At 43.5% G+C, this 25,390-nt stretch overlaps 1 protein-coding gene across 3 annotated transcripts; it reads right to left on the bottom strand.

Moving 5' to 3' along the window:
- sfxn2 (sideroflexin 2) lies at positions 1-24,387 on the bottom strand. Of its 3 annotated transcripts, XM_036141978.1 has the most exons (13): positions 24,286-24,319; positions 24,166-24,210; positions 15,672-15,860; positions 14,257-14,427; positions 14,076-14,174; positions 7,234-7,309; positions 6,660-6,745; positions 5,384-5,444; positions 3,782-3,848; positions 3,653-3,702; positions 3,525-3,574; positions 3,383-3,430; positions 1-716 (listed from the first exon to the last, which is right to left on the bottom strand). In XM_036141978.1, the coding sequence occupies exons 3-13, from the start codon at positions 15,824-15,826 to the stop codon at positions 617-619; spliced, it is 963 nt and encodes a 320-aa protein (XP_035997871.1). In that variant the 5' UTR covers positions 15,827-15,860; positions 24,166-24,210; positions 24,286-24,319; the 3' UTR covers positions 1-616. The 3 variants fall into 3 exon arrangements, with proteins under 3 accessions (XP_035997871.1, XP_035997869.1, XP_035997870.1); XM_036141976.1 differs by lacking the exon at positions 24,166-24,210 and having other exon boundaries at positions 24,286-24,387; XM_036141977.1 differs by lacking the exons at positions 24,166-24,210; positions 24,286-24,319 and adding an exon at positions 23,917-24,064.
- Between the last annotated feature and the right edge of the window lie 1,003 nt (positions 24,388-25,390).

Here is a 25,390-nt window from a genome sequence, read left to right as displayed (position 1 = left end):
TCAGTTTTAAAACTGTGTGGTTTTATTTCAAGTCATGCTGAGGTTCAAGTTTACACAGTCATGCCGTCAGGTTGGCAACCATTTCAAATGAAACATTTAATTTCCAGCTTGCCTCCTTTCTGACACAAGAGGGCAGTAGCTTCCACTAGAATGAGGGACTTTTTAAGACGCAATGTGTTCATAAAGGCATTTTAGGGTTCCATGGAGAAGCAAATACTATTTAACCAATAAACAAAACAAAGTTTAGCAGTGTTGCTCCTGTTTCTCTGTCAAAGGCACAGACTGTAGGGAGGTTCTGAACAACGATGGCTCGTTTTACAACAAAGAGCCACTGTAAAACGGCTACAGAGGCAAAGTAACGCTGTGTTCCTGAGTGGAGATCGTTTGCTTTCAGAAAAGAAGCCCAGAGCAACCTGAACAGCTGTCGTCTCTGCAGAGGTGAGATTAATGAAAAAGAGAAGGTGAAGGAGACTGACGGGGAGCAGATTCTGAAAATTAAATACCTAGAAATGAATTTTAGAATAATAATAAGAACCATGGCAAGCTTTGTAAAAGCACTGACTGAAGCACCCCATGCTGTGTGTCACAGTGAAAACACTACGCAGCCCTCTGGGCCTCAGAGGCCTTTGTTGAAGTAAACTAGTTGGACTTTATCGCCGTATTGAGACACGATGGAGTCTCTGAGCTCGGGCTCCAGCTTCGACACGGCCATGGTGCTGCAGGAGAAAGAGGGGAGGAAAACGACAACAAAGAAACAACATGATCAGTTAGTCAATGAAAACATACAGTGATTTTTAACCATAGGATGAGTAAACTTGTTTCATAGTCAATCAAATTGTAATCTTTATGAATATCAATATGATTATAATCATCATTACACTTCTAGTATTACTATTATTCACATATTTTTATAATGATTATTATTGTCATCATTAGATTTCATATTCTCAACATTGTTATTATTATCATAACTACTCCCTCATATAATTTTTTAATAAGGACGATGACAATATTAACCATTATTACATCATCATTACCCTTATGATCTCTATTAATATTATGATTGATACAAACAATATTATCACAACAGACTAAACATGAATATTTTCATTTTATAGTATAGTCCTTCATAATCTAGATCTAGAGCGCTTACAGCGGTCAGTATGACTGGAAAAGGGCTACAGAAATTCAGTCCATTTACTTATAATGGCAATAATAATAATAATAATAAAGTAAAATAATAATCAGATTCATGCCTGAGATACATAAAATTGTGATAATTCTTCCTTACTGGATACAAAAACCAGATCTCTTAGCTGATTTTAAACATCTTAATTACCGACCGATTGTTTATAAGGCTGATTTTCCTAACGAATACATTCCTTTGAGTGGTTTTCTCTCATCTTTACACTTTGATTACTTACTTAGTTTAGTTTTGAGAGCATGGGATGGCCTGAAAAGTCCTGAATTCTTTGAATGATGTGATTTCTCACAGGTTTCCCACAAATTTTCCCCACACTTAAAAAAACAACTGTTGTAAAAATTATAAGGGTCATAGGAGTCTCCAGAGAAAGAAATATTAAAATTTGATCAGCCAGTAGCTGTCAAAGGTTTATTACAGCTTAATTACAAAATCTGCTTCACTTATTTTGTGAGTACATGTTCCTAAGAGAATGCAAAATATTTTTTCTCACTTTTTTTTAAACTATTTGAGGCTCACATCTGCCCAGTTGGCGTCAGACCCCACCTCTCTGCTGTCGTCTGCAGTGTTTCCTTATGAAGCTCAGCTCGCTGTTAGGTTTTCTCACAGACGATTTATTTCAATGTCTGAAGTCAGATAACGGTGATTTATAGATTTGTTTGCAGGTCATAAAAAGCATCTGTTGGCCAGGCAGCAGAAGCGGGTTTATGACTGTTTAGCCATCCAACTAAATCAACACGAATGCAGTGAGGAAAACATCTGGACTGCTCAGTAACATTTGGCAGACTTTAGAATTTGGGAGTTTCTTTGCTGCTCTGAAGACTGCATGATTCAGTACTATCCAGGAAGTTTGGTTTGAGTGATGGAGCTGTCATATTCAGGGCTTTACAGGCACAAAAAAATGCACAGAGCATGAAAATAACTCAAAGTTGGAGGTTTACATATGCTGAACTATGTCGACTCTGGCATTCAAGACACTTTGCAAAATGCTGCAATTCGTTTGGGAACACAAAAGGAATCTTAGACCTTTTTTTTTTTTTTAAGGGGGTACCACCCAAAATGTGTCACGTTTGGGTACAAGTAGACAGAAAATGAGGGGAAAAATCAGTTAAAGCTGATAAAAAAAAGATGCTTGGAAACATCTTTAGAGAAGCAGAAGAGACATTGATTAAAACTTTGGTGCCTTCCAGAACGCTTTCAAAGAGGTGGCCAAATGGGGATTAGCCTTATAGTGATGTCATGTGTATCTATCTGAATCAATCTATCTATCTATCTATCTATCTATATCTATGTATATATCTATTGATCTATCTATATCTATGTATATATCTATCGATCTATGTATATATCTATGTATATATCTATCGATCTATGTATATATCTATGTATATATCTATCGATCTATGTATATATCTATCGATCTATGTATATCTATCGATCTATGTATATATCTATGTATATATCTATCGATCTATGTATATATCTATGTATATATCTATAGATAGATAGATAGATAGATAGATATCTATCTATCTATCTATCTATCTATCTATCTATCTATCTATCTATCTATCTATCTATCTATCTATCTATCTATATATATATATATATATATATATATATATATTCCAACACTTTCTTCTAATAAGTGAATTCACCCAATGTAAGCGCTGCCAGGTTGCAGTGATGACACTCTTTGATCTGGAAGCTGTTAAAATTAACCATTTTCATTGCCAGGAAGGGGCTTAAAATCAAATAAGAGGAAACACAGAGACGTAAGCACCTATTTGAAGAGAAGGACACAAATAGGAAACAAGTGACAGGAAAAGGGTGGTAAGGACATATGATTATTTTTTTCCCCTTCACTTATTTCCTTTTTCCATACTTATCTAGAGCTGGAAAATACTGAAATCAAATAAATTCCAGCATTTTCCAGATAGCGTAGCAACCCTAAATGTTATTCAAAATGATCACAAGAGAATATGGATCCCTGAAAGCCAAAAAAGAAATAAAAATGGAGCCTTAGCACTGAACTCGTCTGGCGACTTTAACAGCTCAAAGATTGTAATTTTCTTTCCCCATTTTCAACCAGTTTGACTGAATCAGATGTAAAGCCGAAAAAGGACAGCGGACGCCTGCGTGAGCCGAGTTATTTAAATGTGGAGAGGATAGTTTCATTACCATCTCTGAGGGAACAGGGAGCAGGCAGCCGGCACCATGAAGATCAGACTTTTAAAAGAAATGGAGGAAAAATACAAAGTTACCAGTAAAACACTGTGGAAGCTATTTAAACTAATGTCACCCTGTAACCTTCTGTACTCACAAGACTCCCACCAACATGACCTGAATTGGTCCGTGAAGAAACGTGATTCTCTGTTAAACGGGAAAGAAAACGGCGTGAGGATGAGCGGACATATAAACCCGACATTAGCAGCGGCACAAAGATCTGACCTGCATGAACTTGTACTTCTCCAGCCGCTGCATGATGATGGGCAGGATGACTGGGAGGGGAAATAAAGGGCGTCAAGGAGGGAAGAAGAATAAAACTCAATATGATGGCGACTTTTTTATTTTTCGTACTCATTCCTGGTGCGGCCATGGTGACCCGGGAGACGACCACCTGAGTGATGCCTTTTACCGCTGCTTTCTGCAGGCGAGAGAGGAGAAGATTTCAAGGTGAAAAACAGAAATTGTATTCACTTCAAATAAATGCGTGGGAGAAGAGACTTTAGAAGATTTCTTTTTTTTTTTAATAATAAATGGTAGCTAAGGAACAAGGGTTGTCTGTTTCTGATGAGAAAATAAGCGAAGCCCCCAGAATTAATTAGTTTTCCCGACCTTTCCCAGAAAGTGCCAAAGCTTTATTTTTCATGCAACGCTCTGTTAGACACTTTGCTCGGACACTTTCTCTCTGTTTTTTTGTTTTTTTTTTTTTGCATCCTTTTACACTTAACTTCTTACCTCTCAGCCATAAAACTACAGATTTTACAGCATTATTGTGTTTTAATCACTTTTGAGCATTAGGAGCAGCTGCACTTTTTATGCCAACACAAGCTAATCGCAACAAGATCTTTCCACAAACGACTACGACAGACTTAATGGCGGCAATGGAAACGAAAATTGATCGGCCTGAGGTGAATGTGGAGGTAAATGACGTGTATGGAAACGACGGAACAATCCTACGATGATTCAAAACAGCGATAAGACTGAGACGGCAAACTAGCATCAGCAACAAACAGAATGCTGATGTAAATCGAAGTAAACGAACCAGCAATCCTCCCCGGACCTCGCTCCCTGCAAAGCCGGCTGATTATGAACCCGTTCAAGCATCAAGTAGGTAAATAGAAGAAATGAATGAGGGGGATGTGCCATCATTTTGTCCAACTGAATAAAAACAAAATAATTATTTTTGGACCAAAGGAGGAGCGATCAGCAGTCAGCCAACTGCTTCAGTTATTACAGCTAGAAACTACTGATGCGGCCCACAGTCTGGGTGTAGTGATGGACTCAGACCAGAACCTTCAGAGGCACATAAAGACAATTACTAAGCTGGCCTTGATTAGGTGATTATTCTAATCGGGTGTGTTGAAGCAGAGATGTATCTAAAAGTTGCAGGAACCCAGCCCTCTAAACTCGAATTGGAGACCCCGGCTCTGGAGTTTTTGTCGCCTTATCCTGTCTGACGCCGCTGATAAATTAGATCTTTTTATCTCATTAGATGAACAAGCGGCATGAAAACCCGACTAGGACAGTTCAAATTTAATTCAGCTTAATCAAAGTTTCTCTATAATTGGTGGCGATGTTGTAATAAAGGTCCTTCTACACAGTAGTACTGGCTTTATGGTAACTTGGGTCATTGCAAAGTTTTTATTTTTTATGGTTTTTACCCGCCAAGAACATAAAGTGGTGAGGAAATTCTGAAAGGATTTTTCACAAAAATCTCTGTCAATTCCCAAAATACATATAAAATGACAGAAATACTTGATAACGCTAATCATTGAGCAACTAAAACAATATAACAAACCTATTTAGGTTATTGTCTCTTAAAAACAAAACAACGAAATTACTATTACTGATTAATAAACACTGTTAAAAAAATTAAACTAGTTGAGCTCCACAGTCTCTCCCCTCCTTTGTGGACCTAAACCATTAAAATATGAATCTGGATCGTGAAGCGCTGACCTTCGATTGGCCCAGTTTGTTGCCGTTTTCATCCGTGACGGCGATCCCGTTCAGAATTTCCCTGAAAAATACAGAAAACTTACACATTTTACAGTCATTGCAGAGATAACATTTTCCAGAATACGACTTAGTTTTTCCTCTCTGTGGTCTGTACTGAAGATGCTAGACAAAAGCAGCACAGTTCATGCTGCAGATGAAACTATTAACTAGTTAAAAAGGATCCACAGCTCTGATGAGCTCACCAGTAGATGAATATGACCAGAGCACCTTCTTGCATGTTTGCCACGTCTCCTAAAAGGCTTGTAGTGAGCTAAAAACAGGACTTCTAGTGGATTTATTCTGGCTAATCTTCACGCAAATACAATGCAGTTTGTGTTTTTCATGTGACACTATAGCCCCATTTACACTACCCTTGTTAAACCGATCCATGCCGAGTTCGGGCCGAGCTTGGTTCTGACGACCGTTTACACATCACGCTAGCACGGTTCCTCGCCTCCTAGTGATGATCTACGGTACTACAGCTCTCAAGGATTAAATGAGGGACTCAAGAAAATAAAAATAGCTTTTGGGAAGTGGATAAGACAAACGAACGTCTAATCAGGGCTTACAGACGCAGGAAACAATGACAGATGCTGAGGTTCATCACACTGCTAAGCAGAATCATCACTGGAAACCGTGTGTTACAGTAGGGAAGCTAGTATTTTTATGAATGTCTGAAACCACCAAATTGTTGTTATCAGAGATCCGAGCCAGTGAAAACCCGTGCCGAGCCCTACTACTACTACTACTACTATTGAACTGGTCTAGATTTAGCGCGGATCGGTTGTGTCTGGCACGGTTCAGTTCAGTTTGCGTTCCAGTTACACTCGATAGTTATCTCAGTTACTAAGCTCGGACCATTTTCGACACAAAAGGGTCGTGTAAATTGGGCGAATGTCTGGCGGTGGTCAGAGGACCCAGGGCAGCTGTAGCTACTAACATAGCTCACCACCGTCAGGGTGTGAATGACTAAACTGTAGTGTGAAGCGCATAGGAGGTCGTCAACACAGTTAAAGCGCTATACAATACAAGTCATTTACCATTTACCAAAGTTTTAGGCGCATGAATTCGTTCCCCTTAGCCACTGCGGTTTGTCACCCTATTATTATGAAAACAGGATCAATAATCTTGTGTTAAAAACCAACAGCTCTGACAAAGTGACTGTAATTTGACCGCTTTAATACATGCTGCACCTGTCTGACCTTCAGGCACACTGGTTACAAGGCGTAGGACTCACTGTTGCCTCATCATGGGAATGTTGACACAGTTGGCTGCTGCCACAGCGACAAAGGGGACCCAGCGAGCCACAAGAGGAGGAGCTTTCTGCAGAAGAGGGCAGAAACACCAATGAGCTCACAGCTAGCTCACACTCTGCAAAAACGGAAATAAAAATAAGTCACATTTTCTTGAACTTAGTGTATTTGTCCTAGATTTGAGCAGGTAAATAGGAGGATCTGCCAATAGAATGAGTATTTTGATCCCTAAAATAAGATAATTAGATATCATGCACTTGAAATAAGATGCTAGAGATGAGTTGTTCCTATTTTAAGTGCAAAAATCTTATTCCATTGGCAAATCATCCTGATTGTGTGCTCAAATCAAGGACAAATTCACTCAGTTTAAGAAAATTCAACTTATTTTTCGTTTCGTTTTTGCAGTGCATCACATGTAAATAGATGAGGAAACAACGTTTATTTAAAAATTACTCTTTTATGATACCTAAAATCACATTTAACACTTGACGTCTTTAGTTTTAAATTGAACAACTCTGTCGGCTATGGCGGAATGAGCTCCTCTGTGTGTGTCGGTACCTTAGTGTAAAGGTTGAGTCCCACTGCTGTTGCTAAAGCTGTGCTGGTTGCTGTAACGTAAGCCACTCCGATCTGCCTGAGGGACACGACAGAAGCTGTTAACATCTTCTATGTGAGGTCGAGAATCCACGTTAGTGAAGATGAGCCGTTAGCATTTCTGACCGGATGCTTATTTACCAAAGATTTGGTCACAGTGATACATACCACAGATCTGGTGATCTACCTGAGGTATTTACTCCTAAAAGTTCAGCAGATGTTAGCCAACAGGTCTGCAGCCTGCAGCTCAAGAGCCGCATGTGGCTCCCCGCTGTGGCTCTTAACCAACCAAAAATTAAAAGACAAAATAATAGCGCCTGTCCCGCTGTTTCTAATTAGTGAAATAGACCAGTGTTAGTAGTTTTTATGTTTTTGTTGTCATTTCGGTGCAGCAATTCTACAGCAGAATGACTACTGGTGCAAGAAATATTTAAAAAAAAATCTATATTTTTTTTAAAACCATAAAACAAACCGAGTTGCCTTTTATAAAAATCAATAGGCTCTCGTGTCACGTTGCTTTTGTAGCTCCGGACAAATGTTATCTAAATGTAGCGGACCGCTGCGTTGGCCAATCAGGACGGCTCGTTCTCGGCTGTCTCAAGAACCATGTGTCTGGATTAAAAATGCACCACACTGCAAAAACAGAACTAAAAATAAGTAAAATTTTCTTGAAATGAATGTATTTGTCCTTGATTTGTGCAGGTAAATAAGATTATCTGCCAATGGAAGGAGTATTTTTACCCCTAAAATAAGATAATTAGCTATATTGAACTTCAAAAAAATTGATGGAGATGAGTGCTTATCATTCTAAGTGCAAAAATCTTATTCCATTGGCAGATTACCTTATTTACCTGCTCAAATAAAGTACAAATACACTAATTTCAAGAAACTTTTATCTTATTGGTTTGTTTTTGCTGTGCAAAGATCTTGAGTTAACCCAGACCACAGGGATTAGAGAGATTACAGATATCTAAGATATAAACACATGGATGGACGGAGGCATCCAGTTATGACGCCATTTTTGCAGACGTAAATTAGGAGAACTGCGTTTTCTCCAGCTGTATGGTGCACAGAGTACTGCAGAGCACTCCCCCTCTTTTACATGCTGCTGTGCATTGCTGGTCAGCTGGCTGAAAGGGGCTAATAAACTTTTTCTTAACGGAACAAGAAAGATAAACTCAGCTTTTGGGACATTTTTTTTCCAAATTGTGCAAGACCTTGACAGCCATGGTGTTGAAACCAAAACGGTGCCCCCGATCAAGCTCCACTGCTAAGTTAAAGTTCTTTTAAAACTCTGCATTCTGTTTTATTTAAAGCTGTCTCCATTGTATTCTCCACCGGACTAATCTCACTGCAGAGCCGAATCGTTTTCCTCATCCACAGCAAACATATCTGACCCTGCGCTCACCCACGTACGACTGATAAAACTCAGCTAATCTAAACCGAACCGAACCGGCTGAACCAGGGAGCTGATGACATTTGTAAAGGCAGGTTAAGCTTTCCTCTCTGCGCTGGAATCCCAACAGGATCCTTTCTTCTCCTGATTTTCGTGTAGGAGAAACAATAGTTGGTAAAAAAAAAAAGGTGCGACGATGGACGCATCTTTAGTGCTTGGATGTAATGGATCTTTCTCCTCAGATGGCTCCATTTTAACCTTAAACCATTTTGTTTGGCTACCTACAGGACATTTCTAAAGGGTAGATTTTCACACCATTTTTAACTCCAATTCTTCCTGGACACTTTCTGAATTCAGGATTTAAATATGAACCCTGAAAAGATCACAGACTTTAAAAGGGAAGATGGATGGATGACTGCAGCACTGAATAGATGTCACCACTGATGGATGGATAAACAGATGCACGGAGTAAAGGATTACTAAACAGATACATTGACGGATAGAAGGATGACAAGACAGAAGCATAAGCAGACGAGGGGACAGAGAGATTGATGAATTGACGGGTGGGCTATCATACAGACAGCAACAATGTTTACAAGTCATTTTCCCCAAGTCTCTAATGACAATAATCAGGGGTGCGCATAACATTTTTAGTCTTGTTTTCAGGGGAGAACTTAGGCTTGTCACTTGGTGCTCACATTTATTTAAAATACATTTTTCCTTAACCCGAGCAGCAGTACATAAATGTCTGACCTTTTAAGCCTTATAAGTTTCTTATAACATGGCTGTTTCAAGATCTTAAAACTAAATGAACCACACTGCAAAAACAGAACTAAAAATAAGTACAATTTTCTTGAAATTAGTGTATTTGTCCTTGATTTGAGCAGGTAAATAAGATTATCTGCCAATGGAAGGAGTATTTTTACCCCTAAAATAATATAATTAGATATGATGCACTTGAAATAAATTGATGGAGATGAGTTCTTCCTATTTTAAGTGCAACAATCTTATTCCATTGGCAGATTATCTTATTTACCTGCTCAAATAAAGTACAAATGCACTCATTTCAAGAAACTTTTATTTTATTTTTAGTTCTGTTTCTGCAGTGCAAATATCTGCTTTTCTAACACTGAAAACTAAATGAAATCACAGCTTTTTAATCACTTCTCAGAGTTTCTATTTCAAAGCACTGAAACATCTGTTACCCTACAGACTGTCTTCATCCTCATCCTCACTGTCTTTGTCATCGTCTTCCTCCATTTCACAAACAGCAGAGGACGCGGATGTTGGAGTACCTCTCAGGATTGCTCGTCTTCACTAAATTCACCAGGTCACGCCCAGAAGAGGCTGCCAAACGTTTTCTGGCTCGCTTTAAACGCATCCACTCTGTCACCAGACACGTTGGCCTCATATCCCTCAAGGATGTTACTCAGGGTTGTGTTGCCAAAACTGTGGAGATCTTTCATGTGAAGAGGCCAAGCAGTCACGAATCAAAAACTGATCACATGATTTAAGGGATTCACATCTGCATTCACACTGGTGAATTAAAGCTCTCAGTGCATCTGTTTTGTGCTTGTAGGCATCAGCATGTGACCCAGTCGCTTTCCTGTACTTCACCCCACTCTCCGTCCGTAAAGTCAGCTGCCCGACAGCAACCATGAGTTCATTTTTGCGCTCACCAATAGTTCGGTTCTCTTGCTGAAACCTGAGGGAGGTGAGCTGTAAAATGTTTCCAATATCAAGAATGTTGGCTAGGAAACAACGGAAACACTCTGTGCAGATGTGTTTCAGGTTTGGGTCATCACTTGTTGCCACTTGAATCTGAATGGCTGGTAACATTATACACATTTTTAATAGAGTCTCCTGCACTGCAAAAATGGAACTAAAAATAAGTAAAGTTTTCTTAAAATTAGTGTATTTGTCCTTGATTTGCGCAGGTAAATAAGATGATCTGCCAATGGAATGAGATGCTTCCACTTAAAATAGGAACAACTCATCTCCATTGTCTTATTTCAAGTGCAGGATGTCTAATTATCTTATTTTAGGGGTCAAAATACTCATTCCATTGGCAGATAATATAATTTACCTGCTCAAATCAAAGACAAAAACACACATTTTAAGAACATTTTACTTATTTTTAAGTCCGTTTTTGCAGTGTGTCTCCATGCAGACCGTCTGATATTGTGAAACTTTCCTAACTTGACAAAGGCTATGCTTTTCTCTTCACACCTTTAGTTGTGCCATACGTTTTGCACCTCCTTTCTTTAAGTAAAGTCTTAGCAAGCTGACAGTGGGTTGATTAAAGGACTCACAGTGTGGGACTGAGCGATCAGCTGACTTGGCGCAGTTCTCCCGGGTGTGGGTGGAGAATCTGACGTAATTTGGGAACAACCCCGTTGTGCGTTCCAACGTTAACAGCAGCTTCGTCTTCCACTCCGTTAAACAGCAAGCATGGAAGACTTGCACTAGTCCATATGTCCTGTGCTGTTCGATTGGCCCCCCAGATTAATTAATCCGACAATATCGGAGCTGAAATGTCCGTTGCTGGCCAGAACAACGATGTAGACTATTTCCTGTTCCGTTTTTGTTACATCTTCAGATCCATCAAAGAGCACACCCCAAAATTCAGCTGCTTCCAGTTTTAGTTTCAAATCTGAAGTTATTATGTGTGCGATGCACTGGATGACGCGCCCCCCCCCCCCCTTCACGAGAACGATACGTGTTCCCGAATGAACGCCAAGCCTCTTCAGAAGCGGAATATCTTCCTCGTGTGAACGCAAAGGACGTCGATGTTTTGTGAAAGGCTAAAAGGAAAACATACGCAGTGCTTGATGCTGTTCTTAATTCAGTTTTTCTTCCCGTTTCCCAATTGGACCACTGGGCTTCTGGTTCTGGCTGCATCTGGTTTCATTACCAATTATCTGAACTATTTTCTGCTGCTCTCAGCTATTGGCATGCGTATCAAAAGCTGGATGACTGAAGTTTTTAGTGCCTGTAAAAAATAAGAGGCGCTGTGTTTGTCCGCCAGAATGGGATTTTCACGGCATATTCTGCACCACATATCTGTGCGTTCATCATTCGTTTGAAGCCAGCTCACCTCCTGCAGCCACTTTTCCGAGAACACGTGTTTTTTTTTTTTTTTTTTACTCTTCACACTCAGTCTGGTGTTTCTTTGGAGGCGGAGGAACATCAAAGGAATTGCTTAATGTCGCTTTCTTCTTTGCATTTTGCCGATGTTCTTTAACAGTAGCTCAGGCCTATCCTACACTACAGATTGCGTACTTGTACGTCCCCAAAACTTAGGTACGTAAATAAGCGTTACGACATTTTATCTAGTACGCTTTTTTTTACCGATAGGTGGTGTGCAGGTGCTCATGCGCTATGTGTACCTCTGATAATAATAATAATCCATGTTCTCACTATCATGAACTTATAGCTCATATGAACAGATGTTATAAATGTTATAAAGATGTTATAAACACCTCACTGGCTAATAATTTAAACTCTTCCTTTTACAAGAGACGATGCCCATGAGATGCATCAGCTAACAAAGCTTACACACTGGCTAACTTTCCCTTTTGATTATATGAGATGAAAATATTAAAAAGTCCGGTATCGAGTATTTAGGGCGTAAGTTAATTCAAGAGTCTTTGTTGGCGACTAAAGTCCAACTTAGTCTGAAAAGTCGGATACATCACCGGACAGACAACAGATGGATGGATGGATGGATGGAAAATGGACAAAGGGATGGCTGGATGAACAGATGGATGGATGAACAGATGAACAGACAAATGGATGAACTGATGGATGGATGAACGAATGAATGGATAGATGGATGGACAGATAGATGGACAAACAGATGGATGGATGGATGGATGGATGGTTGGATGGATGGATGGATGAATAGATGATGGACAGATGGATGGATGGATGGTTGGATGGATGGATGGATGAATAGATGATGGACAGATGGATGGATGGATGAACAGATGGATGGAGAGATGGATGGATGGATGAAAACTGATGGATTGACTAATGAATGGATGAACAGATGAGTGAATGGATGGATGAATGGACAGATGGATGGATGGATAGATGAACAGATGGATGGATGAACAAACAAACTGATGGATGGACTAACGGATGGATGAACAGATGAGTGAATGGATGGATGGATGGATGGATGGATGGATGGATAGATGGATGGATGGACGGATGGATGAGAAGCAGATGGATAGATGGACAAACGGATGGATGGAGAGACAGATGGATAGATGGATGATGGATGGATAGATGAATGGATGGATGGATGGATGGACGGACAAAAGGATAAACTGATGGATGGATGAACAGATGAATGAATAGATGATGGACAGATGGATGGCTGGATGAACAGATGGATGGCTGGATGAACAGATGGATGGATAAACAGATGGATGGAGAGATGGATGGATGGATGGATGGATGGATGGATGGATGGATGGATGGATGGACAAAAACTGATGGATGGACTAATGAATGGATCAACAGATGAGTAAATGAATGGATGGATGGATGGATGGACAAACGGATGGATGGACAGACAGATGGATAGATGGATGGATGGACGGACAAACAAACTGATGGGTGGACTAATGGATGGATGAACAGATGAGTAAATTAATGGATGGATGGATGGATGAATGGATGGACGGATAGATGGACAAACGGATGGATGGACAGACAGATGGATAGATGGATGATGGATGGATGGATGGATGGATGGATAGATGGACAAACGGACGGATGGACAGACAGATGGATAGATGGATGATGGATGGATGGATGATGGATGGATGGATGGATGTATAGATGAACAGATGGATGGATGGACAAACAAACTGATGGATGGACTAATGGATGGATGAACAGATGAGTAAATGAATGGATGGATGGATGGATGGATGGATGGATGGATGGGTGGACTAATGGATGGATGAATGGATGAGTGAATAGATGAATGGATGGATGAATGGATGGATGGATAGATGGACAAACAGATGGATGGATGGACAAACAAACTGATGGGTGAACTAATGGATGGATGAATGGATGAGTGAATAGATGAATGGATGGATGAATGGATGGATGGATAGATGGACAAACAGATGGATGGATGGACAAACAAACTGATGGGTGGACTAATGGATGGATGAATGGATGAGTGAATAGATGAATGGAGGGATGAATTGACAGATGGAGGATACTTATCTTGCAAACAGGAAAATAAGGTTTTGAAAACCAAATATGGTTCCATCTCCTCCAGACCAGGAAATAGATTAAATCAGATTTCCAGGCATTCTCAGAAAACCTGCATGTGGCGTTTTACTGCCGCAGCGGCAGAGACATGCAGGATTAAACAGACTCTTACTTTGGAGAAATTGGCGAGGCAGCGTTGCGGTTGGTGTAGTTGACCAGAGCGTTGAAGGACTGATTGACCCACTGCCAGAACACCACGGCAGGAACGGTCCTGAAAACAGAGCAGCAGCATCTCTTCAGCCTCCATCAGCAGCAGGAGGACACGGTAAACCTCCCTTAGTCCTCCTGGCTACCTGTAGAACTGCAGCATGAAGCCCGTGATGGCCATGCCTCCGGGAACCTGGAAGGACATGCGTCCGATCAGGTTCATGCGGTCTCCCGTGTCTGGGTGGAAGGCCGAATCGTACAGCTTCTTCGCGTAGTAGAGCTGCTCCTCTGAGGTGCCTGGAGGAACGGATCCCGCCCTGCGGAGAACCACGAAGCAATGAGGCGGGAGAGAAACTGAGCAGCAAAGCAAAGGCTGAAGTCTCACAACTCAAGCTGAGAGGAAAATTCCTCCATTTCCTCTAGGGCTGGGCGATATGGATTAAAAAATAAATCTCCGATTTTATCATATGTGATGGCTGCATTTACAGCCACACAGATGTGGTAAAAATAACATTTATGTAACTTAGTTTCTTTTTCATATAGGGCTTCATTTACAGAGCCATTTCATTATTTGGAATTTATTTATCATCCTAACACTGTATTTCAAAATTAGTGTGCACATTTTGCTTTACCCCGTTTTGTTATGATTGTTTGAGTTTTCAGTTGCTCTAGTTCCCTGAGCTGAGGAACCAGGAGGTGGCCAAGGGGCTGAGCTGATTTGGACCATACCAAATCAGTCTATGGGGGAACTGGGGGTTTTGCTTCATTTGGTTTAGTTAGGTTTGTGCATGTTTTACCCCATGTGTTTCTTTTGTGGACTGCTCAGCCACTATTTAAGTTCCTCTTTGTCCTATTGAGGGAGGTCAGTTTGTTTGAGTTAGTTCTGTTATTAGTTATTTTGAGTAGTTTTGTTCCTTTGACCTCTTTTCTGGATCCATTTTTGTACATTTTATCCTTTTTGGGTTAAATAAAAGAACCCTGTTTTGAAAATATATCGGTGCCTGATTGTCCTTGCTGCTCGGTCCATCACATCATACCAAATCCGATTAATCAATTTTTTTCCTCCTTTTTGTTTCATAAAAAGAAATTAAAGAAATTATTTTAAAACCTTGCTTTTATGTCAAGCATTTCGTCAGGGAGTTGACCTGAATTTAAAGTGCAACTAAAAACAAGCTGTGAAACATGCTTGTAAAACAAGATGGCAGCCGTGCCATTATAAACAATGAAAATATAACAAAACGTTTGCTGCTAGTTGTATTACAAATTGAGCTAAGAACAGGCTTCACTGCACTTGTGAACTTCAAACTAAGTTAAAAAAAAAAGTAAATAAGTAAATGAAGTACCTCGTATTATGGTAAAAAAAAAAGTTTCCACTTAACAATATTTTGACAATATATTTGCCCAAACATATATTCAGCATCACATGCTGTTCTCTTCATGGAAACCCAATGAGTGTATTGGCAAAATAAAATCCAGATTTTTCCAAAAATGAAATCTTAAAGAATTGTATATTCGAATTAATCGATTAAATCGATTTATCGCCCAGCCCTGATTTCCTCACCTGCAGGTTTCTACTAACGCCTTGGCTTCATCCAGCCGTGAGTCGGAGAGCAGCGCGGTTCTGCAGTCGGTGATGTTGAAGAAGTGCTTCAGCCGCCCCATAAACGTGGACTGATCCCACCGCGGAGCATCGATGTCAAAGGAGCTCAAGGCCATGGTGTCTGTCACCTGAAGGAGCCCCTCACGAAACCTGGGGACCAATATAATATTCTGCATTTAAGCAAATTATAGTAATAGCCATCTGTACATATATTCATAGTACTGTCATGGTTTAGTTTTGATTCAGCTTTTGTTGCCATTGGTATTTGGTTTTTCCACCTTGTTTTAGTTAGGGTTTGACTTTATTTATTGTTTTTAGTTTCTCCATCCCCTCACTTCAGCCTTCCCTTCCACTGCAGTTAGTCACACCTGCCAGCCACTAATTAGCCAGACTCACTTCACCTGCCAGCCTCCCTACTTAAGCCTCACTCTGCCTGTCACTCCTTTGCCGGTCCGTCATCTTTCCACACCTCTCCATGCCAGTTCCCGTTTTGCCTTGGAAGCTTTGTTTCACTCCTGTTGTTAAGGTTAGTCCTGCCAGTCACTCTAAAGACTATTCGTTCACTGTTTGCTCCTGGAGAGGTTCTGCTCTGTGTCCTGGTGTCTCCAGAGTTCTGCTAACCTGACTAGCCGCCCTGGAGAAACTCAGCTCTGTGCCCTGGTGTCTCTCAAGTTCTGCTAACCTGACTAGCCACTCTGAGAAAGCTCTGCCCGGTGCCAAGCCTCCCAGCTTCGTTTGGACTCTCTCTCCAGGCTGTCAGCTCCTGCCTTCACCTACACCCTTGTACCCGTGTGTTCCTGGATTTCTGGTTACATCACCCACCATCCCATCAAACCTGTCAATAAAACTCCTCAACTTTAGTCCTGTGTGTGTGGTTCTGGGTTCATCAAAGACAAATCCTGACAGTACGGACCGGCCAAAGGATGAACCCAGACACCACATGGGACTTACCTGCAGGGGCTGACACCCCGGAGGTCCGCGCATATCTGGACATGTGCGAACGCCTGAGAAGAGAGAGGTACGCCAAGGCGGCTTCTGTCCAGGATCCTGCGCCTCCGATCAAGGCCGACTCCACTCCCCGGATGTTTTATGTGGGCGTTGTTTCGGCTACCCCGGAGCACGAGAAGAGAAGCCGCTCAGAATCTTGTCGTCTCGGTCGTCACCTCTATGACTCACAGCTGGTCCCCCGAGTAAAGCTCAACGCTCCACCTATCCGAGCCCCACACATCGAGGAGGAACAGCTGTGGAGTTTCTATTATGGTGACCGGGATGACCTTCTTCCCCATGGGTCTGCTGCTGCTTCCAAAGCAGCCTCTGCTACGCCATCTGGCTCCTCCCGGCGCAGACGCCGGCGTGTAAGGGTCTCAGAGGGAGCTCTTCTGCCTCCGTCCGAGGCCATCGAGGATGTTGTTCTGCTTCAGTCCAAGGCCGCCGAGGAAGCCTGTAGCCCGGCGGCGCTCTCCGAAGCCTGTAGCCCGGCGGCGCTCTCCGAAGCCTGTAGCCCGGCGGCGCTCTCCGAAGCCTGTAGCCCGGCGGCGCTCTCCGAAGCCTGTAGCCCGGCGGCGTCCGAGGTAGCCGGGGAGATGGTTCCGCCTCCACCCGAAAGCTCCGCTCTGCCGGCCGCCGAAAGCTCCGCTCTGCCGGCCGACAAGAAAATAGATCCGCCGGCCGATGAGCCTCAGCCCGAGGTCTCCGAGGGAGCCGCTCTGCCTCAGGCCGAGGCCTCCGAGGGAGCCGCTCTGCCTCAGCCCGAGGTCTCCAAGGGAGCCGCTCTGCCTCAGCCCGAGGCCTCCGAGGGAGCAGTTTTGCCTCAGGTCGAGGCCTCCGAGGGAGCAGTTTTGCCTCATGCCGAGGTCTCCGAGGGAGCCGCACTGCCTCAGGTCGAGGCCTCCGAGGGAGCAGTTTCGCCTCAGGTCGAGGCCTCCGAGGGAGCAGTTTCGCCTCAGGTCGAGGCCTCCGAGGGAGCAGTTTCGCCTCAGGTCGAGGCCTCCGAGGGAGCAGTTTCGCCTCAGGTCGAGGCCTCCGAGGGAGCAGTTTCACCTCAGGCCGAGGCCTCCGAGGGAGCCTCTCTGCCTCAGGCCGAGGCCTCCGAGGGAGTAGTTTCGCCTCAGGCCGAGGTCTCCGAGGGAGCCGCTCTGCCTCAGGCCGAGGCCTCCGAGGGAGTAGTTTCGCCTCAGGCCGAGGCTTTGGTTGGTGCTACTCCTGTTTCTGGTTCATCGTGCCGGGGTCGTCCTCCACGACGCCCGCACCAGACTTTCCTGTTCGGCCGGAGCCGCAGACTGCGGACTCCGGGCCGCTCGACTTTGCCTCGTCGGGGCCGTCCACCACGGCGCCCGCTTTTGACTTTTCTGTTCGGCCGGAGCCGCAGACTGCGGACTCCGGGCCGCTCGACTTTGCCTCGTCGGGGCCGTCCACCACGGCGCCCGCTTTTGACTTTTCTGTTCGGCCGGAGCCGCAGACTGCGGACTCCGGGCCGCTCGTCTTTGCCTCGTCGGGGCCGTCCACCACGGCGCCCGCTTTTGACTTTTCTGTTCGGCCGGAGCCGCCGACCGCGGTCTCCGGGCCGCTTGACTTTGCCTCGTCGGGGCCGCCCTCCTCGAGGGTTTAGTCGGGCGATGCTGCTCCGCCGCCTGCCTCGTCCAGGACGACCTCCACGAACACTTTTCCTTTTGCTTAGCAGCCGTTTTTGCCTGCGCCCTTAAGGCCAGTGCCTTCTGTTTATTTTGTTAAAGCTCGGCCTTAGTTTAGAGTTATTTAGTATTCCTCAGTTCGGAATTAGTAGGAGTTTCTTCGTTTCCTTAGAGTTCTTAGTCTTTGTTTGCTTTGTTTTCCCTGCTCTGTTTGAGGATTCTAGATTTTGCCTTAGTTTTCTAGGTTTGCTTAGCCTTGTCAGTTTAGCTTTAGCTCTCTGGTTGTCACGTTAGTGTACTTGTTCAAGTCCTAGTTTTCTTGTTTTGCTTTTATTTGTAGTTTAGCTTTAGTTTCATTTTCTGCTTTAGTGTTTGTTTTGATTTAATGGTTAGCTTTAGTTTTTCTTTTGCGGTGTTATCCCTGCTCTAATTTTGCCCTTATTTTCTAGTTCTTGGTTTGATTCTTTATTTTTTCCCTGCGCTCTTAGTTTCCAGCGCTCCTTAGGTTTTAGCGCTCGTTTAGATTTCTGACCCCTGGTCCTGTGCTGTTTCATGCTCCTTAGCTTTGGCTAGTTCGAGCTTCCTTAGTTTGAGTTTGTTTTTGGCCTCCTTGTTCCTCTGTCTACTAGTATTTAGACTTCTCGGTTTCCCGGCGTGTTAGAACGCCCTCTGTTTTCGGTTCCCCGGCGTGTTAGGACGCCCTCTGTGTTCGGTTCCCCGGCGTGTTAGGACGCCCTCTGTATTCGGTTCCCCGGCGTGTTAGGACGCCCTCTGTTTTCGGTTCCCCGGCGTGTAAGGACGCCCTCTGTTCTCGGTTCCCCGGCGTGTAAGGACGCCCTCTGTTCTCGGTTCCCCAGCGTGTAAGGACGCCCTCTGTTCTCGGTTCCCCGGCGTGTAAGTACGCCCTCCGTTCTTGTTCCTAGGCGTTTTAGATGTTCCTGCTCCCTTCACGTCCCGACATTCTCTTCCCCAAGCCCTGGCGTTTCCCTCACGCCCCGGCGGGTTTCCCTTTGGCGTTAAGTACGCTCGTTCCTTCCCTTTGGCGTTAAGTACGCCCGTTCCTTCCCTTTGGCGTTAAGTACGCCCGTTCCTTCCCTTTGGCGTTAAGTACACCCGTTCCTTCCCTTTGGCGCTGTTGTGCGCCCGTTCCTTCCCTTTGGCGCTGTTGTGCGCCCGTTCCTTCCCTCTGGCGCTGTCGTGCGCCCGTTCCTTCCCTCTGGCGCTGTCGTGCGCCCGTTCCTTGCCTCTGGCGCTGTCGTGCCCCCGTTCCTTGCCTCTGGCGCTGTCGTGCGCCCGTTCCTTGCCTTTGGCACTGTCGTGCGCCCGTTCCTTGCCTTTGGCACTGTCGTGCGCCCGTTTCTTGTCTCTGGCGCTGTCGTGCGCCCGTTTCTTGCCTTTGGCGCTGTCGTGCGCCCGTTTCTTGCCTTTGGCGCTGTCGTGCGCCCGTTCTTCCCTCTGGCGTTGGCATGTCTGGACTTGCCCTTTGACATTGGCGCGCCTGCTCCTTCCCTCTGGCGTTGGTGCGTCTGGCCTTGCCCGTTTTGCCTTGTGGCGGTGTTCGCCCGTCTTGCCTGGTGGCGATGTTTGCCAGTCAGCGTCGGTTGGGCGCCCTTTTGTTGGCCTTTCGGCATCCGCTGGACGTTCTTTGTTTTGCCTACCAGGGGTTGTTAGAAACCCCTTTTAGTCCGCTTTGTTTTTCCTTTGTTTCGGATCGCCCTGAGTGGGTAGTTTTTTGTTTGATTTTGGCCCACCATCCGTGCCACCCTCCACCCACCCTGCTTTGATCAGTTTGGTTTGACTCTAGCCCGCCATCCATACCACCCTCCACCCACCCTGGGTTGGTTGTTGTTTGGCTTGTTAGGCCGTCCGGAGACCGGCCTTGAGGGGGGGGTAATGTCATGGTTTAGTTTTGATTCAGCTTTTGTTGCCATTGGTATTTGGTTTTTCCACCTTGTTTTAGTTAGGGTTTGACTTTATTTATTGTTTTTAGTTTCTCCATCCCCTCACTTCAGCCTTCCCTTCCACTGCAGTTAGTCACACCTGCCAGCCACTAATTAGCCAGACTCACTTCACCTGCCAGCCTCCCTACTTAAGCCTCACTCTGCCTGTCACTCCTTTGCCGGTCCGTCATCTTTCCACACCTCTCCATGCCAGTTCCCGTTTTGCCTTGGAAGCTTTGTTTCACTCCTGTTGTTAAGGTTAGTCCTGCCAGTCACTCTAAAGACTATTCGTTCACTGTTTGCTCCTGGAGAGGTTCTGCTCTGTGTCCTGGTGTCTCCAGAGTTCTGCTAACCTGACTAGCCGCCCTGGAGAAACTCAGCTCTGTGCCCTGGTGTCTCTCAAGTTCTGCTAACCTGACTAGCCACTCTGAGAAAGCTCTGCCCGGTGCCAAGCCTCCCAGCTTCGTTTGGACTCTCTCTCCAGGCTGTCAGCTCCTGCCTTCACCTACACCCTTGTACCCGTGTGTTCCTGGATTTCTGGTTACATCACCCACCATCCCATCAAACCTGTCAATAAAACTCCTCAACTTTAGTCCTGTGTGTGTGGTTCTGGGTTCATCAAAGACAAATCCTGACAAGTACATGTAAACTCTGTTATAATAACAATCATCTTTATATTATGCTATTGTACATATCTGCAAAACTCCATTCATAGTAATATCCACCTGTATATTATATTCGGTACATATCCAGCTGTAAATTTAGTTTACAATACTAGTTATCTATATATTATACTCATAGGACAAATCTATCAGTAAAATCCTGTGTATAATAGTATCCATCTCTAAATTTATTCAGTAATAACCCATGTCCTGTACTTATGGAACCATTGTTTATCCTGCACTTGCTGCTATTGCACTTCTGGTTAGACCTAAACTGCATTTCGTTGCCTTGTACCTGTACCTGAGTAATGACAATAAAGTTGAATCTAACTTTATTGTTAGATAAAATATCTACATGTTCAAAATATCTAATCTAATATTAGATATTTTGAACATATCTCCAAACTGTTAGACTTTTTCCACCACACAAAGCTGCAGGAAACCCCTGTTTTCAAGGATACTCTCGCAAGCCTGGACAAAAACAAACTCCCACTTCTCCCTGAAACATTTTGAAGGCCCAACAAACTTCCACCGGAGGTCGTCGACCTCCTCCCGCTAAATCCTTCCACGGGTAGTCGTTTTGGGCATCTGCAGCGGCGCCGTTGCAGCGCGCTTCATATTAATCACCAAGGCAAATCAAAACTTGCTGACTTAAGCAGCAGAACATCCAAAACTCCCCTCTGTGTGTGAAATTAAAGCCCCAAGTTTCAGGCAGAAAAGTAGCTGCGGAGCTCAGCAGAAAATAACAGAAAGGAAAACGCACGTCGAATGGACGGCGACTGAAGTCTCGGCCTGGCTGGAACTGGAATTATTCTGAAGCTGTTTGTTTAAAAAGTAGGCTAAAGGGCTGCAGATGCCGGTGGGGGGGACACAGAGCAAAGATCACCGTGTCTCAATGCCTGAGAAGGAACGTAATAACACAACGATTATTATTTCAACGGAAGGGCAGCGTTCGCTAGCTGGACAAACCACTGTTGCTCATTTTATAAGACTTTGAAGCTGTTTGAATATGCAGATTAAAGAATTAAAGAAGCAGGCAATTTTTCTTTTTAGCATAAACATTGATAATTCACTATAACTGATGCCTGCAATGACAAATTAACATCAGTTTTAGCAGCTGTTGTGATAATAAACTGAATATACCTTAAAATGTGGCCTATTTTTAATTAATCATTCAAAATATGAAGCCAAATAAGCAACAGGATAAGGCAGGGAACATTCATTACAATAAATGAATATTCTTGGAGTACTTTAAGCTCTACAAAAGCAGCTCAAAAATAAAAAGTACATGTATTACCAAGAAACAACAATCCACAAACCTCACTATTAATCTTTCTTTGAACGAATTATCTTAAGCTTCCTGTTTTGTCCCCAAGTGATCGTTTAGTTGGAGGGGCTTTTTTTCCCCCCACCTGTGAAATTTGCAAAAATCCGTGAAGCCCAATAGGCTTTAGTCTTCTTACTTTAATAAACACATTTTAAAAATGTATGATTGTACTTCAAATAAACTATTTAATTTAATTTTATGGGGAAATGGGGAAATAAACCGTAAAAACCAACCAGTCGTACACAACTAAGCTGCAAACTGCCACAAAAATAAGTGAATAAATAAATAGGGAAATCTGAGAAATATTTGAACAATAACATTAAGATCTTAAATTATCTGGCTTTCCGCTGACTACTAATACAAGGTATTCGAGCAAATAGGTCAGTTGTAAAAGTGAGCCTTTGAGGTTTTTTTTAAAACAGACAATTTTTAATATTAGATTAATTATATTGGTCTAGAAAGACACAAGCAGAAAGAAAACAGATGCTTGAATAATAACCAGGAAACAACTAAGGTTTTTGTCACATTTATCCTTATGTTTAGTGGTGGCTATTAGATTTAATGTGATAGATTAACACAAATTCACAGCTAATTCTAAAGCAGAAGGAAAAGGATGCATGGTTTTCCTCTCTAATCCGACACCCCTAAATGAAAATCAACCAATCGCGCCAAAGTATCATAATTAATAACAAAAGAACCGACCTATGTGTGTTATAATTTCAGTATAAATCCTGCTGCTCTGTGACTCATCCCCAGAAAATGGACGTAACGACACCACTGCACACCTACCAAGACACGACCGTCCACTTCAAACGAGAGTCTATCGCCGCGTATCCCCCATTTCTGGGCTTGATTGAATAGTGGCAAAAAGAAAGTAACAAGAAGTCCTCTTTACAGTTTGCAACAGGCGAATAAGTAAAAATAAAAAGGCACTGCTGTAGTGAAAAATCAACACTGAACAAAACCCCAAACACACCATCCCCACTCTTAAACATGGTGGTGGCAGCATCATGTTGTGGGGATCCTTTTTTCCCAACAGGCACAGGGGGAGATGGTTGAAATCTTGGAGGAAAACCTATTAGCGGTCGCAAAAGAGCTAAAGTGAAGGTATATCTTCCAGCAGGAAAACGACCCTAAGCACGTACCCACTGTTGTCTATCCAGGTAGATCTAATTTACATCGACAATAATTAACTAGGTTATGAATACACTAATTTTATTGGAAGGAAAAAAGAACTTCGCAAGTAACTCATCTTCACTTTTATGCTGTTATGTACTTGTTTTAAACGATTGTTAAGTTTTCCAGAGGAGCGCTCAGGTATAAAACAAAGTTTTTTTCCAACACTGGTTACTAGAACCTAATAACTGAGGCTCCTGTCCAATGATTTACTCAGGCTTGACGAACTGGATCTGCAGGTCAGAGCACACCTGGATAACTTTTCAATAGCCGATTTCGATAACATGCATGGACGAGATGACAAGACAACCACCTTGTAAAAAATAAGGAGACGAGTTTTGGACCGGAACCATTTGGCCTGTGGAGTTAAACCGATCTGAGACGGGTTAGGATAGGAATAAAACTAAAAGTGGTGCAACTCAGAGCTGGAGTTACCAGCTCAGCCTGCAGCCGCGCGAACATGCAACATACCTGAGATGAAAATCTCCCAAGCGCTACGCGGAGCGACCTGTCAGGTAATCACGTTTGCTCGCGCGATACGGTACCACCGAAACGCGCACGTGGCACCTCTTCTCCTCCCACGGACAGCTGGGGATGACCGCCCACCGCCACCTCCAGAGAACCGGCGAGAACCAAACCCAACACGTTAAATCAGGCGGGGCGGAAGAGGCTGCAGTCTCGGCTTTGCAGCCATGTGGGTCACAACCAGCTAGGAATTACCTCCGTGACGTGTTCTTCCTCCTGCCGGCTTAGGAGCTGTAATGCCTAAAATCCACGAGCGACTTTAGTTCGCAATATATACACCATTATCATGCTTGCTTGTGTTTTGTTTTTACCTACCGAACATTTAGCACACGGCTAAACAAACACGTTCTCCATACTTCAGTGGTGCTGCGTTCAGGTGAAATGGTTTAAAAGGTTGTTGTGATAACGATCGCGCACCTACGTCACTGTTCTACGTGGCAAAACGTGGACACGCCCCCCCGAGTGGGAACTGGATCAGCATGCAGTACACGAGTAGGCTTCTAGTGTAGTGCACACGTTTAATTATTGGTGTCAAGATGCTTAATAATAATAATAATACATTTTGATTATTACTTTTATAAGTTTTGTTGGGTTTTCTCTGCTCATTGTTTTTTGTCTTTTGCCTGGTTACCCGCCTTTCCTTTCATCATTTTGGCTACATCAGAATACCCTAAATAATAGCTCCTAGCTCGTGTTTCTTGATCTTTCATGGGGTCAACAGTCAGAACTCTATCGTGGGGAGGAAAGGAGCTTCAGACTGCTGTGCTGAATTCGGACAGCCTTTAACTGTGACGTCATTACGTGACAGAAACGCACATGTATGCTAGTCAAATCCGGACCTACAGCCTTCCGAAAATAAATTACAAAGTGTGCAATCTCTTCTCTCTGGACATTTCCGTTGATTTCTGTGAAGGGGCTGTGCTGAACACCTTAAGGTTTTTTTTTACGCCGGTAAAGGACATCACGGGGTTCCTAGGCAAAACCAGCCGCGGGAGGGAGCAGGCTACTTTTTCTACCTCCTTCCTTACTGACTGCACTATTCGGACAGCACTTATTATGGCCACCACTAACACTCTTCCGATTTGGCTACACAGTCCTTGCTCTATAAGGGTATTCGGAATGAGCCTTCCTCTCTGTCCTTCTCATCTTTTGTTTCAAATTATAATACATTTAATTTAATCACATATAATCATGCTGTGGTCAGTTTGTTGGTTCAATCAGATACAGCCTATCATGGCATTAGTTTAATGAAGTTGAATGCGCAACACGCATAATAACCCCCCCCCCCCCGCCCCTCCTAAAGCAAATCTGCCTACAAGTCCCAAATGTTTACTTAATCTCCCAGGAGAGGACACACACAGTAGTGCATGCATCTGTCTTCAACCCTCTATAAAATGATAATAGGCCTACCTAAGCAAAA

The sequence above is a fragment of the Fundulus heteroclitus genome, chromosome 10, assembly GCF_011125445.2.
Source record: "Fundulus heteroclitus isolate FHET01 chromosome 10, MU-UCD_Fhet_4.1, whole genome shotgun sequence".
NCBI classification, from domain to species: Eukaryota; Metazoa; Chordata; class Actinopteri; order Cyprinodontiformes; family Fundulidae; genus Fundulus; species Fundulus heteroclitus.
The sequence above is the reverse complement of the archived record's forward strand: the minus strand, read 5'-3'. Positions and strand labels throughout refer to the sequence as shown.

Bases quoted from the DNA above. Each gene is read 5' to 3' on its own strand.
- sfxn2 (XM_036141976.1), bottom strand. From the start codon at position 15,826: ATGGCCTTGAGCTCCTTTGACATCGATGCTCCGCGGTGGGATCAGTCC. The intron at 6,746-7,233 runs GTACCGACACAC...CCTCTTCTGCAG, and splicing joins GACTCAACCTTTACACTAAG to AAAGCTCCTCCTCTTGTGGC. The intron at 3,849-5,383 runs GTCAGCGCTTCA...TCTCGCCTGCAG, and splicing joins ACAAACTGGGCCAATCGAAG to AAAGCAGCGGTAAAAGGCAT.